This window comes from Vigna angularis, chromosome 3 (genome assembly GCF_016808095.1).
Source record: "Vigna angularis cultivar LongXiaoDou No.4 chromosome 3, ASM1680809v1, whole genome shotgun sequence".
NCBI classification, from domain to species: Eukaryota; Viridiplantae; Streptophyta; class Magnoliopsida; order Fabales; family Fabaceae; genus Vigna; species Vigna angularis.
In genome coordinates, this window is record NC_068972.1 from 19,517,537 (window position 1) to 19,534,413 (window position 16,877).

Below are 16,877 nucleotides of genomic sequence, written 5' to 3' on the forward strand. Positions count from 1 at the left end.
TCTACCCTCAACGTGCTTCTCAAGTGTTTCACTCAATCTAACCACAAGAAATGTAGAAGAACTCAGCTTATATTCTAACATGCAGCAGTACCAGCGTCTGCATGTAACTCAGAACGGAGCGTTTTAGGGTTTGAGAACTTACCAGTTCAGATTTCAGTTCTGTTTGGTTCAAATGAAAGCTCACGACACCGTGAACGATCCTACGGTTTCTGAAATGGAAGCAGAGATTTTGATGGTGAGTTATCTTAGAGAGAAGATGAAAGGTTTTAGAGAGAAGTTGGAGAAAAGAAGAGCAAGGGTTTCGTGAGGAAGAAGGTGAATGCAGAATTGATGGAAAGTGTTTTTCAGAGAAATCATTTCTCTCCCACGTCAAACGGCCATGCATTCACGTACTGCCACCTGTTTTCCACTAACGTTTTTGGAACGTTCCCTCAGTGACACATGGCAGGCGCATGCAGAGTGGAAGTGAGTGGGTTTTGACGTGGCAAGGTGTAATAAATGGTGATCAGAGTGTGGGATTTAGTGTGTTAAATATTTAGGGTTTCACACATTGAATGGGTTTCTTAATTATTATCCAATGCCCCAGTACACTCTATGCAGAGCATATCAATTAGTGCATGCTTATTAGTCAAATATTGCTTTTGACATTGACTAGTGGACAGATTGGATAAACTTCATAAAATGTATTTAGAGGAAAAGAAAATAAACAGATATAAGCCATAAGAATACTTACAATGCTTTCAAGATTGGTTTTAAGAATAACTTTAAAGAATGAAATGAGTAAAGTAGCAACACTCTCACATTGAGAAGCCATGCAAATGGAGATTAATCTTACTTCAGACACAAACAAAATGTCATTTCTCTGTTAAGATATACCAAATATTCTATTAAAGGATATTAGATAATCAAATATTGTGTTAGTTATAATTTAGATATTATTATAATTTGTGCAGATTTGTGCACCTGTCATTCCTTTAATAGATGAAGGATTATAGAATCCTTAAATGTATATATATGGTACTCTACTCTTTGAAATAATATATCAGAATTATTCTTTAAACCTTTTAACATGGTATCAGAGTTATGGTTAGAGCCTATCCTAACATTATTGGTTGTTTGTTGGGCATATTGTTCCACCCATTATCGGGCCGCTATTGGACCACCCATTAATGTCTAATCTCACGCTCAAGATGTATATACCTCGGCGTGAGGGGGGTGTGTTGGAAGTCCCACATCGACTAGAGATAAGGCCAAATTAAAGTATATAAGTGGGTGCAGACCTCACCTTACAAGCCGGTTTTGTGGGGATGAGTTAGGCCTCAAGTCCACTTCTAACATGGTATATGGACCCTTCTTTTAGGCCTCAATTGGAATGAAGGTTTACAAATTAAAGAACGCTCTATATGGATTAAAACAATCTCCAAGAGCATGGTTTGGAAGGTTTACCAAGTCTATGAAGGCTTTTGGCTACGTTTACAACGATACCTTACATCTGAATTTGAGATGAAACAACTTGGAAATCTTAAATATTTTTTAGGTATTGAAGTAGCTAGATCAAAACATGGTATTTTTTTATGCCAAAGAAAATATACTATTGATTTATTATTGGAAACTGGGCTGCTTGGGAGTAAACCAGCTGATACACCAATTGAACAAAATCATAAGCTCTTTCAATGCTCAAATTCAGCAAGCATAAACAGAGGAAGATACCAAAGGCTGGTAGGAAAATTAATTTATTTGTGCCATACACGTCCAGATATTACCTATGCAGTGAATGTTGTTAGTCAATTTATGCATGACCCACGGAAGGTTCATATGGATGCTGTTGAAAGGATTTTGAGATATTTGAAGTCCGCTCCTGGAAAAGGAATTTTGTTCTTAAATCATGAAAACATAAAGGTAGAAGGGTACACTGATGCAGATTGGGCAGGATCAAAAGATGATAGAAGATCTACCTCTGGATACTTTACTTTTGTATGAGGGAATCTTGTAACTTGGAGGAGTAAAAAACAACCTGTAGTAGCAAGATCTAGTGCTGAAGCAGAATTCAGAGGCATGGCACTAGGTGTATGTGAACTTTTGTGGATTAAAAATGTGCTATCAGATTTGGGCTTTACACAAAATGAAGCTATGAGTTTGTACTGTGACAATACTTCGGCTATAGCAATTGCTCATAATCCTGTGCAACATGATAGAACAAAGCATGTGGAGATTGATAGACATTTCATCAAAAAGAAGCTTGAAGCTGGAATAATTTCATTTCCTTTTGTAAGATCAGAATTGCAGTTGGCTTATGTTCTCACCAAAGGAGTATCAAGAAGATTGTTTAATGAGTCTCTATTCAAGTTGGGAATGTGTGATATCCATGCACCAACTTGAGTGGGGGTGTTAAGATATGCCAAATATTTTATTAAAGGATATTAGATAATCAAATATTGTGTTAGTTATAATTTAGATATTATTATAATTTGTGCAGATTTATGCACCTGTCATTCCTTTAATAGATGAAGGATTATAGAATCCTTAAATATATATATATATATATGGTACTCTACTCTTTGAAATAATATATCAGAATTATTCTTTAAACCTTTTATTATTCTCCTCTTCTTATAAGCTAGCTGTGGTTGTGCAGTAGATTTCCCACGGCTATGACATTTGAAAATGTTTTGCTACACGTCTTATGGCACCATTTATGTTATGTTATTATCTATGATTATGATCTTTTCCGAAAACAGGAAGATGCTAACAGAAGAGAGTCTATAAACGGTCTATGATTATGGTTTTCCTCCTTATTTTATTTATTAGATTTCTTTCGTGTATAGCTCATCAAAAGTCAAGCCTTCCACATCAACGTGTGAGAGGAGGAGTCAGCTCTTTCGTTTCCTTTTGAAGTTCTGGAGATCAACTGGTGTTTACAATTCTCTCTCCCTCTCTCCCTCCCTGCCATTGTGTTTACACTATATGATTTTGCAAGCTATTATTGCTACATGTTGCCAATGAAAATTTAATTAGTTTTCTGAGTAAAGTCTGAAAATATAGACATTATTCTATGTTATCTGACCATATAATGCCGTATAATGTTTGTGCAGTAGATGTCTTCATTTGCGACAAATGGAACTGAGGATTCCCTGCCTCCGCCACCTCCTGCTATCCCATCAGATGTAGTGCTGGAGCCGGAGAAAAAGAAGGTCTTGGGGCTTCCAATAGCCAGGCGTGGCCTTGGCTCTAAAGGGAGGAAATTCCGACTTCTCACTAATCACTTCAAAGTGAATGTTGGAAACACTGACGGTCACTTTTTTCAGTATAGTGTATGTCCTTTTGTTTCTTTTGTATTATTAATTTTCTGTCTATTTGGATGGTGTATTCATGTCTATGTTTGAGCAGGTATCCCTTTCGTATGAAGATGGACGCCCTGTAGAGGGTAAGGGTGTGGGGAGAAAGGTCCTTGACAGGGTTCAGGAGTTATATTTTTCTCAACTACTAAACAACAATAAGTACTTTGCATACGATGGCAAGAAAACAGTTTATACCCTTGGTTCTCTCGCCCGTGATCGTTTTGAGTTCACTGTTCTTCTCGAGGATGTTGTCTCTACTTGCAGGTTCACATGTTGTGCCTTTTTATTTTGAATACTGGCTTTCATACGAATGTTTTTTTCTGTCTAACTTTTTCTGTAAAATTCTGTGAAGAAATAATGGAAATGCCAGCCCCGATGGACATGGAAAATTGAGTGAAAATGATAAGAGAATGAGACGCCCAAATAAAGCAAAATGTTACAACGTTGAGATCAAGTTTGCTTCAAAGATTCCACTGCAAGCCATTGTCAATGCTCTCCGTGGACAGGATTCTGATAATTATCAGGAAGCAATAAGAGTTCTTGATATCATTATGAGACAGCATGCTGCTAAACAGTGTGTGATTTATACTAAATTCTTATTATTCCATAAATAAAGATCATTATTGAATTTTGATAATAGTTTTGGTCATCTCTTATTGTGTGTCTATTATTATTTATTAACAATAATTTTTATCTGCAGAGGCGGTTTGCTCGTGCGCCAGTCATTCTTCCATAATGATCCGACGAATTTTGCTGATTTAGGAGAAGGTGTTCTTGGCCTTCGGGGATTTCATTCTAGTTTTAGAATCACCCAGAGTGGCTTGTCACTTAACATAGGTATCATCTTATTAAAGTGTAATGCAAATTCTAGAAGAATGTAGAAGCTCCTTAGATAGAAGAATTGAAATGTAATACAAGTTATAGAATATTCTAGAAAAACCTAAGATAGGAAGAAAAATCAAGAATATTCTACATAGGTAAAAATCTAGAACATTCCACATAAGTTGTGGCTAGTATGTTCTAGAATAATCTATGGGTCTATAAATACCCATGAACTCTACCATTTGCAAGAGGAAGCCAACATCTACCACTTGTATGAACCAACATCTACTACAACTAAAGACAACTACAACACTTCTTCCAACTACTAGTTCTACATTCAACTATCTCTACATTTTCTCTATCCCATCAACTACTCCTTTCACAACCTTAAAATACTAACAGTGGTACCAGAGCTACGTTCGGTCATCTACTGGGTGTAGATAAAATTTTCAACTACCTCAAACAAAACTATAACTCATTCTACTACTCCCAAATATATTCTCAACAATGGCTACTACTAATCAAACATCATCAATTCCAGTACCTATTTTCAAAGGAGAAAGTTATGATTTTTGGAGTGTCAAAATGAAGACATTCTTCCGCTCTCAAGATTTATGGGATATCATAGAAGAGGGATTCACTATTCCAGAAGACACTTCTACTCTTACTACAGCTCAAAAGAAGGAGTTGAAAGAAAACAAGCAGAAGGATTCAAGGGCTTTATTTGTTCTTCAACAAGCAGTTGATGACACAATTTTTCCAAGGATAATTGGTGCCACAAGTGCAAAACAAGCTTGGAACACAATACAAGAGGAGTTTCAAGGAAGTGACGAGGTACGCAATATTAAACTTCATTCTCTAAGACGAGAGTTTGAATTATTAAGAATGAAAGAATCTGAGACCATTAAAGACTACTATTCTAGAATAAAAGAAATAGTTAGTCAGATGAGAGCCTATGGGGAAAATATTCTTGACAAAAAGATCGTTGAGAAAATTTTAATTTCTATTCCCCAAAAGTATGATGCAATCGCAACCGCGATTGAACAAACAAAAGATTTGGCTACATTGTCAATCACACAACTAATGGGCTCTCTTGAAGCTTATGAACAAAGATTGAAAAGGCATGAAGAAGACTCGGTTGAAAATGCCTTTCAATCAAAACTAAAATTACGGTCTCAGAATAAAGAATATGAAGGAGATAAAAGTAGAGAAGAAATTTCTAGAAATAAAGAAAATCCTAGAAGCTTCTCTATGACTCGTCAAGAAAAATATCCTCCATGTGGCATATGTAAAAAGACAAGTCACTTGGAAAAAGATTGTTGGCATCATGGAAAACCTCAATGCAAGTATTGCAAGAAGTTTGGTCACATAGAGAAGTATTGTCGTAGTAAAAATAGACATCAAGCAAACTTTGCTGAAGAAGATAATCAAGAGAAACTCTTATTCTACGCCAATCAAGAATCTTCTGGTAGAGAAGGAAGTTGGTACTTGGATAGTGGATGCAGTAATCACATGGCAAAAGATCAAAGTATCTTCAAAGACATTGATAAATCTGTCAATGTCAAAGTTCGGCTAGGAAATGGCACCACAGTGGAGTCTCGAGGCAAAGGAACTGTCATGGTGGAGACAAAGAAAGGTACTAAATTCATCAAAGACGTTTTACTAGTTCCAAATCTTAAAGAAAATCTTTTAAGTATTGGCCAAATGATGGAGAATGGATATTCTCTTCATTTTGAGAAAGATACATGCAAAATTTATGACAATAAAATGATAGAAATTGGCCAAGTAAAAATGGAGAAGAGAAATAGAAGCTTTCCTATAAGCTTCAAACCTGGAACTAATATTGCCATGAAAGTAGAAGTTGATGACTCATGGCTTTGGCATAGGAGATTTGGCCACTTCAACACACATGCCTTAAAGCTTCTATATACGAAAAACATGATGAGAGATCTTCCATACTTGAAGGAGAATAATGAATCATGTGAAGGATGTCTCCTTGGAAAACAACATCGATTACCATTCTCGACAGACAAAGCATGGAGAGCAAAAGACTTATTGGAGTTGATTCATACCGATGTTTGCGGACCGATGAGAACACCTTCACATCATAACAACAGGTATTTCATCCTCTTCATTGATGACTTCTCTAGAATGACATGGGTCTATTTCTTAAAGGCAAAGTCAGAAGTTTTTGGAGTATTCAAGAAATTCAAGGCCCTTGTTGAGAAGCAAAGTGGAAAACAGCTAAAAATACTTAGAAGTGATCGTGGCAAGGAGTACACATCTCACGAGTTTGACAAATTCTGTGAAGATGAAGGCATAGAGCGACAACTTACAGTCGCATATACTCCACAACAAAATGGCGTGTCAGAGAGAAAGAATCGCACAGTTATGGAGATGGCAAGATCAATGCTGAAAGAGAAAAGTATGCCTAACACTTTTTGGGCTGAAGCAGTCTACACTGCAGTTTATATTCTAAACAGATGTCCAACTAAAGCAGTCCAAGACAAGACTCCTATTGAAGCTTGGAGTGGGAGAAAGCCATCAGCTAAACACCTACGAGTATTTGGGTCTATTTGCTACATACATGTTCCTGATTAAAGGAGGCACAAGCTTGAAGACAAAACTATACGAGGAATATTCTTGGGATATAGCACACAATCAAAAGGCTATCGAGTCTACAACCTACAAACGAAAAAGCTCATCATCAGTCGAGATGTTGAAGTTGATGAAAATGCTTCTTGGAATTGGGAAGAAGAAAAAGTTGTTAAAAGCAACATTTTACTTCCAGTGCAACAATCTCAAGAAGAAACTCAAGAAGAGGTAGAAAATTCAGGTATGCTTTCTCCACCTGCACAACAAGATTCTTCACCTGAATCTAGTCCAAGAAGAGTAAGATCTTTGGTAGACATGTATGAAACCTGCAATATGGCCACGATTGAACCTAACTGTTATGAAGAAGCATCAAAGCATGAACTATGGTCAAGGAAATGGAGGAAGAAGATCAAATTGAAGATATGTTACCAAGACAAAGATTTGAACTACTATGCACAATGTTTGGAGTTACCGAATTTGCATTAAGGAGGAGTATTAAAGTGTAATGCAAATTCTAGAAGAATGTAGAAGCTCCTTAGATAGAAGAATTGAAATGTAATACAAGTTATAGAATATTCTAGAAAAACCTAAGATAGGAAGAAAAATCAAGAATATTCTACATAGGTAAAAATCTAGAACATTCCACATAAGTTGTGGCTAGTATGTTCTAGAATAATCTATGGGTCTATAAATACCCATGAACTCTACCATTTGCAAGAGGAAGCCAACATCTACCACTTGTATGAACCAACATCTACTACAACTAAAGACAACTACAACACTTCTTCCAACTACTAGTTCTACATTCAACTATCTCTACATTTTCTCTATCCCATCAACTACTCCTTTCACAACCTTAAAATACTAACACATCTGTTGGTTGTACTTGCTTCCTTGTGGTGATTTCTTTTGTAGGGAATTCATTCTTTATAATTGGGTTTAACTTATTCAAAACAAATTCCAGATGTCTCAACCACAATGATAGTTACCCCTGGGCCTGTGGTGGACTTCCTCATTTCCAATCAGAATGTAAAAGATTCGTTTTCTCTGGACTGGGTAAAGGTATGCAAATTCTCTGACAAATCTACACTGTGTTGTTTCATTGGTTTTTATTTTCAACAATACCATTTTTATTTAATTATTTTGGACAGGCCAAGAGAACACTGAAAAATTTGAGGATTAAAGCAAGTCCATCCAATCAAGAGTATAAAATTACTAGGCTTAGTGACCTCCCGTGCAAAGACCAACTGTATTTTATTATCCTTTTTTGTCATTGTTCATTAATTTTCTACATTTCTGTTATTGCTATGGGTAGAGTTATATTGTATCCCGCAAGTTAGGATTTTAGTGGTGTGGACATTTTAGGTTTACATTAAAGAGAAAGGGTGGAGTGGATGGTGATGACACGGAGGAGGTGACCGTGTATGATTATTTTGTTAATCGTCGGAAGATAGATCTCTTCTACTCAGGTGATCTTCCATGTATTAATGTTGGAAAGCCGAAGCGGCCAACATATATTCCCCTTGAGGTATAATGTGTTGATTTTTTTTTCTTTAGTAGACAATATGAAATTGAAAACCTCTGACCACACTCCAAAGATCACTGATTAAGATTTTTTTACTTAACTTTGCTCTTTGGTATCCCTTCAATGTTATACTAAACCTCTGACCACACTCCAAAGATCCAAATTGGTGGAGAAGTCTACGCTGAAGCCTCCAGAGAGGATGAGAGTGCTGACAGATGTTAGTCTCTTTATAATTTATTTTGACCAATTGCTATGATGCAAACATTTATCGATGAAGGTGATGTTATTTCTATTATTTCAGGCTTTGAGTCGAAGCAATTATGGTTATTAACCTATGCTTCGTAATTGTGGTATTTCTATTAGATTGAAGGTCGTGTTTTACAAGCTCCAAGGGTAAATATTTTTAATGGTTTTATAATTATGCTAGTACCTTGAAATGTGTATTTTTCTTGTTTTATGCATCTAGATATTAGATAATACCACTTTTGATGTTTGCATGATAATTTTTAGGAAAATGATACTCGAACAACCAAATTTGACAACATTTGGACACAACACACGTGTCAGCGTTTGAGCGGCCCACGTTTTGGTTGGAAAAAGCTGCTGCAATCTGAGAATTTCTGATGAAACCTGCTTCAACGCTGACGTGGCGAGGACGGGCACGGGCAGATTGGGGTGTGCGTTTCAAATTTGAATTTTATTTTCTCACTTCGTAGACAGAGAAGCGGCGCGAACAACCAAAACGACTTGTGTGACCTAGACAGAGAGAGTTGGAGAAAGGAGGGATCACGAGCGACAGAGAGAGAGACCGAGTCCGCGCCGGAGTGCCGCCGTCCACTGTTGAAGGCCGTGTCGGAGAGATCGAACGCCTCCAGCTCCGACGTGGAGCGGTCGACGCGAACACGGCAGCCTGTGTCGTCCGTTCCGGCCCTGCGACCAAGGGAGGCGTTGAAGGTATCGCTTCGTCCCAGGTGGTGCCGTCCCTGTCCCGGAGTGCCGCCGGACGTTCGTCGGAGTCTCGCCGGAGTGTGGGCTGTGAGGTGGACCAAAAAGAGGGGTTTTCCGCACTGTGAGTTCCACCGACACCTTAGGCAATCGTCTCTGTTCCAACCGCCACGCGTCGTGTTCACTGAAGGTTGGTCTATTTTTTCATTTTTCAGTGGAATGAATGTTGAATACATGGATGATGTTGTTTTTGGATTGGATTTGGTTATGTAGGAAACGTCTCCCAAGTGGATGTTGTTCTGTTACTAATTTTTATACAAGTTGTCTGCTTAATCTTACACTGTTGCTGTAATTCTGTTGGATTCGTAGTCATGGTCCTAGTTGGCCTTGCTGTCAAAAAACTTGAACCCAATGACCCACTTCATTCGGGTTTGGTAGCAGTAATGTTGGTGAAGCAAGGGTCCTAGAGAATGTATTTTTATGGGAGACGATTTTGTTAATAAAATGTTAAGAAATTGTTCCCAGATTACTTAGAAGTAGCTGAAATGAGGCAAAACAAACAAGCCACCCTAAAATGAGAGTGATGGACGTAGGTGGTCTTGGTGTGCAAAAACTGGAACCCAGGTACCCACTTATATTGCCTAACGTACCAATTCTGTTCCTGTAGCTTGAGTGTTTGAAAATGTTGTTTTATGTGGCACGAATTATATGAAATAATGTTAACATGAGTGTTCTCAGATTACTTAGAAGTAGATAAAATGAGGGAAAACAAACAAGCCACCCCAAAATCAGAGTGGTGGACGTAGTTGGCCGTGGTGAGCAAAAACTGTCACCCAGGTACCCACTTATTTTGCCTAAGGTACCAGTTCTCTTGCTGTAGCATGAGTGTTTGAAAATGTTGTTTTATGTGGCACAAATTATATGAAATAATGTTAACATGAGTGTTCCCAGATTACTTAGAAGTAGATAAAATGAGGGAAAACAAAGAAGACACCCCAAAATGAGAGTGATGGATGTAGTTGGCCTTGGTGTGCAAAAACTGGCACCCAGGTACCCACTTATTTTGCCTAAGGTACTAGTTCTGTTCCTGTGCCATTAGTGTTAGAAAATGTTGTTTTATGTGGCACGAATTATATGAATTAGTAAATGACTATTATTTTTTTGTTCTTTTTTTTGTCGTGGTTTAACAAATGCTGACAATGTTTGTTATGATTTCCAATTTGTTGTTTTAGTTGATTGTGTTGGTGTAATGTAATTTCAGTTTTTGTGTTGGTGTAGTGTTATTATACATTGAATTCTGTGTTATTTTGATTTGGGGATTACTGTCATGTTGGTCACCTCCTGTCTAGTTTAAATATCTGGCATTTCTTAAAGAGAGTTTAAATTAAATTCATTGTGCTTGAATATGAATACTATGTATTAAGTTTCCGTTTTCTGTTCATTCACACCCCATCCGTCTAGCAGTTCCAGTAGCACGCCCATGAGAAGCTTGGGAGCTGCAACGTTGGAAGCATTCACGTCCAGTTGCATCAAACAGCAGCAACGACAACACACACCGTCTTCAAGTCCAGCCGAATTAGATGCACATGTTGAGATGGGAGAGAAGTGGAAAGCTGACACAGACCTTGTTTATTCCAACATGGGCAGCGATGGTGTGCAGAACATGCAGAAGTGTAAACAAAATGGAGGGCCCCACATGGCTTTATCTGACAGAGAAGCAAAAGAGTGATGGAAGAAATTCATTAAAGGTTGCTAATGGGAGACAACAGCATGGCAACCTGGCTGGAAACGCACGAGGCAGCACCAGAACGAGACTTGAGAATTTGGCTTTAAAAGAGTGAGAGGCCGTGAGTGAGAGGGTTACGCTTGGGAGGAGGCTCTCGGTTCTTCTCCTCCAAGTTCAGTAGATTAGTTTTGAACTCTAGATAATGTAATGTAGTGAGATTGTTGTATGAGAGTAGAGGTGCCGTGAGGTGCTGTGAGGTGCATAGGGAGTTCCAGCCGAGGAGAAGTCACGGCAGTAGGAGCTGTTTACCATTTTGAGGTGTACGGTTCGAATTTAATTTTCTGTATTGTAATGAATTTTAATTTGAATGAACAATGTCATTTAATTTCCTGTTACTGAATTGTCAATTTTATTCTACTCATGCGATTAAATTTCTGCTGAAATCTGATCTGTGTTGTTGTGTGTCTGCCATTTAATTTATACTGTTGTTGATTGTTTGCAATTTAATTTTTACGTTCGTTTGTACTGATAGCTTTATTGTGCGAGTTTACTGTTCCTGCAATTGCGTGTTGTGTTTGGTTTAGTTTTCAATATCATTTTCCATTGCCTCTTATCTTCATACCGTTCGGTCACCTAATACCGTTCGTCCTTTTCATTAACTGTTTAAGCTGCTTTTACCGTTCGGCTTTATTGTGCTCATTTCTGATTTACTGCCTTAACCGATCGGCCTTGTTATAAGAACCGTGCAGTTAGGACGCTCGGTATTTAGCGTTCGCTCAAATGCATTTTCGGAGACCGCTCGGTCTCAATGTTATTACAGCTCGGTTTTTACTTCTGTGCAATTTATACTTCAACCTTTCGTTCTGTGCTTTGGACCGTTCGGTCTTTTATATCACCGTTCGGTTTTAACATTGGTTAGAACCGTTCGGTTTTCTGCTTTCAGCTTTTAATTTTCATAATTTTGTCAATTGTTTTTAACTTTCAACTTTTAATTAATTTAATTTTCCTTGCAAAACAATCCAAAAAAAACCCCCCCTTTTTTTCGTGTGTCATCTATGACTGAACCGCAATACTTCCTAGTCTATACTGCATTAATTCAAATCATCAATAACTCGTTAAATGGATTTAGAATCTTAAACAAAAGATGAACATTGGGGCACCTATTGCTGCACCAAATTCAATAAACTGGCCGTAAAAGGTTATCATATGACTCTACAAAGGCGTACATTAACATAATTACAATTTGCTTCTTAGGAGGACCACGAAAGTCACTATTGACTCGGTGTTCAAGAATCCATATAACAATTCCAATCACAAAAAAATGAGACAGTCGTAGCACACCACATATCTGCTGTAAATGGTTGATAGGACGAGCGTCCTCTGCGCGCTGGACGAGCGTCCCCTCTGGGCGACAAGCTTCTGGACGAGCGTCCTCTGCGAGCTGGGCGAGCGTTCTCCGCTAGCTGGGCGAGCGATCTCTGCTCTCTGGACGAGCGTCCACTTGCTGGACGAGCGTCCTCTGCGCGCTGGACGAGCCTTCCCTTAGCGCTGGCCAAGCGTCCTCTGCGCTGCGCGCTGGACGAGCGTCCTGGCTTGCTGTTCGATGGGCGTTCGTTCTCTGGTCAACGAGCGTCCGCTCGCTGGGCGACGGGCGTCCACTCGCTGGGCTACGATCATTTTATGTGTTAGTGAACGTTCGGTGTCTACGATCTTATTCTCAGTTGAACGTTCGGTCTTTACAAGGCGTTCGTCATAACAGTATATAATAGGTTTTAAAACGGTTTGCTGTTTTAAAATAGTCCTAATCATTTCTCTTCCTCTACCGCTCGTCCTAATCACTTCCCCTCATCTACCGCTCGTCCTAATCATTTCTCTTCCTCTACCGCTCGTCCTAATCACTTCCCCTCATCTACCGCTCGTCCTAATCACTTCCCCTCATCTACCGCTCGTCCTAATCACTTCCCCTCGTCTACTGCTCGTCCTAATCACTTCCCATCATCTATCGCTCGTCCTAGTCACTGTCCCTCATCTACCGCTCGTCCTAATCACTTCCCCTCGTCTACCACTCGTCCTAATCACTTTCCCTCATCTACCGCTCGTCCTAATCCCTTCCCCTCATCTACCGCTCGTCCTGATCACTCCCTCTCTCGTCTTGATCGCTCCCCTCGTTTAGGGCCCCAGTAATGATTCCCACGATCTTCACTAATGATTCCCACGATCTTCACTAATGATTCCCACTTAACAAACTTCCACTAATGTTTCCCACTCCACCAACCCTCCAATTATGTCTGCCTACCTAATGATTCCATTATCAACAGTCATCCAATAGTCTCCTGTGGAATTTCAAACCAATAGATGTGATTAAAACATGTAAGAACCGAAACAAAATTATCATTGTATCATGATTTGTCAACTCAAATTAACAAAATAAATCCAAGAACGACAAAAATAGTTTTGGGTCTATTCAAGCAATTAAAGAACTTGATTTCAATACTCTATCAAATCTAATGAACATATATTCTAAGCATAGTTTATGAGAAATTCGTCCAAAAAGACAGCATATATTGCAACAAATTTATGTATTTCTACCATCCAATGAATTAGTAGAATCTAAGGAAGTTGGTTTACTGGCAAAAGAGATTTGCAAGTCCATAAAATATCATCAAGGGAAGGGAAGGGACCAAGTGGGACTATTTTTGGTCCGGCGACACTCCGACGGCAGTCCGGCGGCTACCGCAAGGGTCCGGCACAGGGAAGGAAGCGGGTGGGAGGAATCGATACTCAAAACGCAAACTTGGTTGGCTGGGCCGGAGGGAAGACGATGCCGTCTTCGGTTCGTCTGCCAACACTGGCGCTGCGGCGACCCGCAAACGGAACTGCGTGGCTGGGTGGAAGACGACGGACACCGGCGGCACTGGATGGAGCGAAAACGGCAACGTCTACGGGCGGCGCGTATCCGGCGAGAGCTGTGGTGGCTGGTTCGAAGGAAAGAAGGAAAGAAGGAAAGAAGGTGCTCCATCAAATGTTCTCCGTTTTCTCTCTCTCTCAAAATATTTGAATCTCAAATTTTCGAAACAACCCTAAAATTTGAATCTGCCCCCAATTCTGTCATTGCCACGTCATTTTAATTTTTGAAACGCACACCCCAATCTGCCCGTGCCCGTCCTCGCCACGTCAGCGTTGAAGCAGGTTTCATCAGAAATTCTCAGATTGCAGCAGCTTTTCCAACCAAAATGTGGGCCGCTCAAATGCTGACACGTGTGGTGTGTCCAAATGTTGTCAAATTTGGTTGTTCGAGTATCATTTTCCTGTGGGTAAATAAGGCAAAGTTGATATTCCACTTGGAAGCATATCTAAACCAATCCAAATTATCTATTCTAATTTCTATCTATCTCTATCCTTATATATTAAATTTATTTACAAAATTATATTATTTAAATTTTTTATGAATTTGTATTGTTATTAAGCATTTATATCACTTATTTTATTTATAATAATACTTTTGAAATTTTAATTGTAAAATTTCATTAACTGTTATTTTATATATTCGTATGTGTTAGTAGTAATAATTTGAAATTTATGATTAATCTGTAAAATTATATTATATATATACTATTTTTATTATAATAGATAGAGTCAATGACCAACCATTTGATTATTCGCCGGTTTTCACAAGACTAAGTTGACCATTGGTTTCTCTATCTCATGATATTCTATTTCTTTTAAACGGTTCTTGAATTTCTTTTAGTGAATCAATTAATATCAACAAAGCAGAAAAATCTGTGAATGCAGTTTCTTGAACTGACCCGAGACCATTAACGACTTCTGGCACACACTCTTCGTCCTCCGTGTTTCTGATTGTTATGCTATAATGCCATTTCTTAGTGCATTGTATACCTTTCTAGAATTTACCCAATCCCTGACTGAGTCTTTCTTAGAGTGCACATGTTTTAGGACTAAAGCGTAGTCCAGTTAACAGAAGATGTGTTACAGGCGCAATATGTGCAGCATTGTCTTAGATTTAGAAAATTATCAATGTTGTAACTTATTATTCATATCATCATGTACCATCAGATTGGATGCGTATCGGTGCCTTTTCTTTTGATTCTTCTGTAGCCGTCCTGGCAGAGAGACTGAGTCTTCCGGGAAAGATACGGAAAGGAGAAAGCATTGAAAAGTTGTTGCGGTCTCAAGGTTGTTGCGTGCTAGACAATGTTAAATCAGGCGTCTGGATAGCTGGTAACTTCCAAGTTAACTTTTACACTTGGATTGTGAGATTATACTTGAAATGAATATGTGAACATATTATCTCAGTTGTATTTAATTAATTTCATTTGTTTATTGTGGTTAAATTTTCAGACCTACAGCTAGTAAGATGCCCGGTTTGTGACCTCAATACGTGCGACGGTAATTTGAATACAATCCGAAGAGCCCTGCATATCCCTAATCCCTTTGTACTGCCATTGCCTTCTAATTTGGACAAGACAAATAATGCTCTCGTGAATTTACATCACTGATCACTGTGTTGTACAGCAAGGATTTGCCATTAAGAGAAGCTAGATTAAACTTAAATTGATAACTTTCTCCCACTTATATAGGAACAATGCAGACGCTAGATGCAAGGCACATAGAACTATTCCTCTGTGAAGGCTACCGAAGTGGGAGCTGGGATTACCAGCTTGTAGGATCTCATGATATAAAAAAACGAGCAGATGGGGCTGCTGGCTCCATTTTTGACATCAAACACCTGGGGGATTCATCAACGTCGGGTAAATCTTGATACTTCGGTCGGCTTACTCAGTAACCCTGTCAATTTTCTTGACAATAAACCTTGGTCTATTGTCAGTGTAAAAAGAGATCACCTTCTGTTTGTCACAATAGATCCAGAAACATTTAAAATTTTGTTGAGTAGTTTTAGTTACAGATAATCCACAAACGAACTTCAATAATAATATCATCATGCCTCAGAATGATTCGGGGTTTAGGTTATGAGCGTTTCTGTAAATTATGTCACACTAACACATTAAACAATCTGTTTTTATTTCCTCATTAAATGGCAGCGGTGTTTGATTACAAGTCTTGGATTGGAAGAGCAAATGACTGGCAACCCAAGGCCATGATCGCTTTTCATGCCGTAGCTGTGAATACTAATTTACAAGAAAATGAAGGTAAAAAAAGCTTTTTCTTGACAGCTTTGTGCATCAATTACCTGAAAAATATGGGCAAAATTAAATCCCATATTTCCTTTCAAGAATTTCCTTGCTAATTTCACCGGTCTAGTAACTCATTTTCACGTCTTTGCTTTGCTTACAGTCTTCTCTTGTTTTTTTTCGATACACGCAGGTCTTCATGTGAAATACCATGCTATGAGGGAAGGGACGGACGGAGAAGTTGTTTCTATTAGAATCTCTCAACAGCTCCTGTGATTCATCTCCAACCTGTCTTTGAGAGGGGCAGGGATTGGGTAGTTATTTTCTAGCTTTTAAAATGTCTTCTAGGCATTATTATACAAGTCTACACTCAAGGACCCGAAAACAATTATTCTATAATCCATTAATTTTCCACATGTAGCTCTGGTTTAAGCATTGAAAGATAATGACAAATAATATTTCCGAATGGAAAGTTGCAAATTAGTGATGACCAAACATTATTTTGTATGGAAGTATAGAAAGTATTCTCTAGATCTTCATCCATCTGCTTCCATGAAATAGAATGATTTGTGCAGTGTACACTGGAAACAAACTAACGAAATTCGAATAACTTAATGATCATTGGTGAGGAACTGAGGATTTTAAATATCCTCCCCCACAATGGCTAATGTGACAAGTACAGGAATTATATTATAATGTTCTCGAGTCATACCTTCTTTATATCTGTTAATTTATTACACTATATCAATATATAATGTAAAATGATTTTCAAATGT

The 16,877-nt window shown here is 38.4% G+C and overlaps 1 protein-coding gene and 1 pseudogene across 1 annotated transcript; both read left to right on the forward strand.

Moving 5' to 3' along the window:
* The first annotated feature begins 3,095 nt into the window (after nucleotides 1–3,095).
* On the forward strand, nucleotides 3,096–9,692 carry LOC108324641 (protein argonaute 4-like; annotated as a pseudogene).
* A 4,080-nt stretch (nucleotides 9,693–13,772) lies between these two features.
* On the forward strand, nucleotides 13,773–16,478 carry LOC128195816 (probable F-box protein At3g61730). The gene is made up of 6 exons (XM_052874500.1): nucleotides 13,773–13,929; nucleotides 15,026–15,190; nucleotides 15,311–15,358; nucleotides 15,550–15,720; nucleotides 16,012–16,119; nucleotides 16,295–16,478. Exons 1-6 carry the CDS (start codon nucleotides 13,773–13,775, stop codon nucleotides 16,375–16,377), a joined length of 732 nt encoding a protein of 243 aa, XP_052730460.1. The 3' UTR covers nucleotides 16,378–16,478.
* The last annotated feature ends 399 nt before the right edge of the window (nucleotides 16,479–16,877 follow it).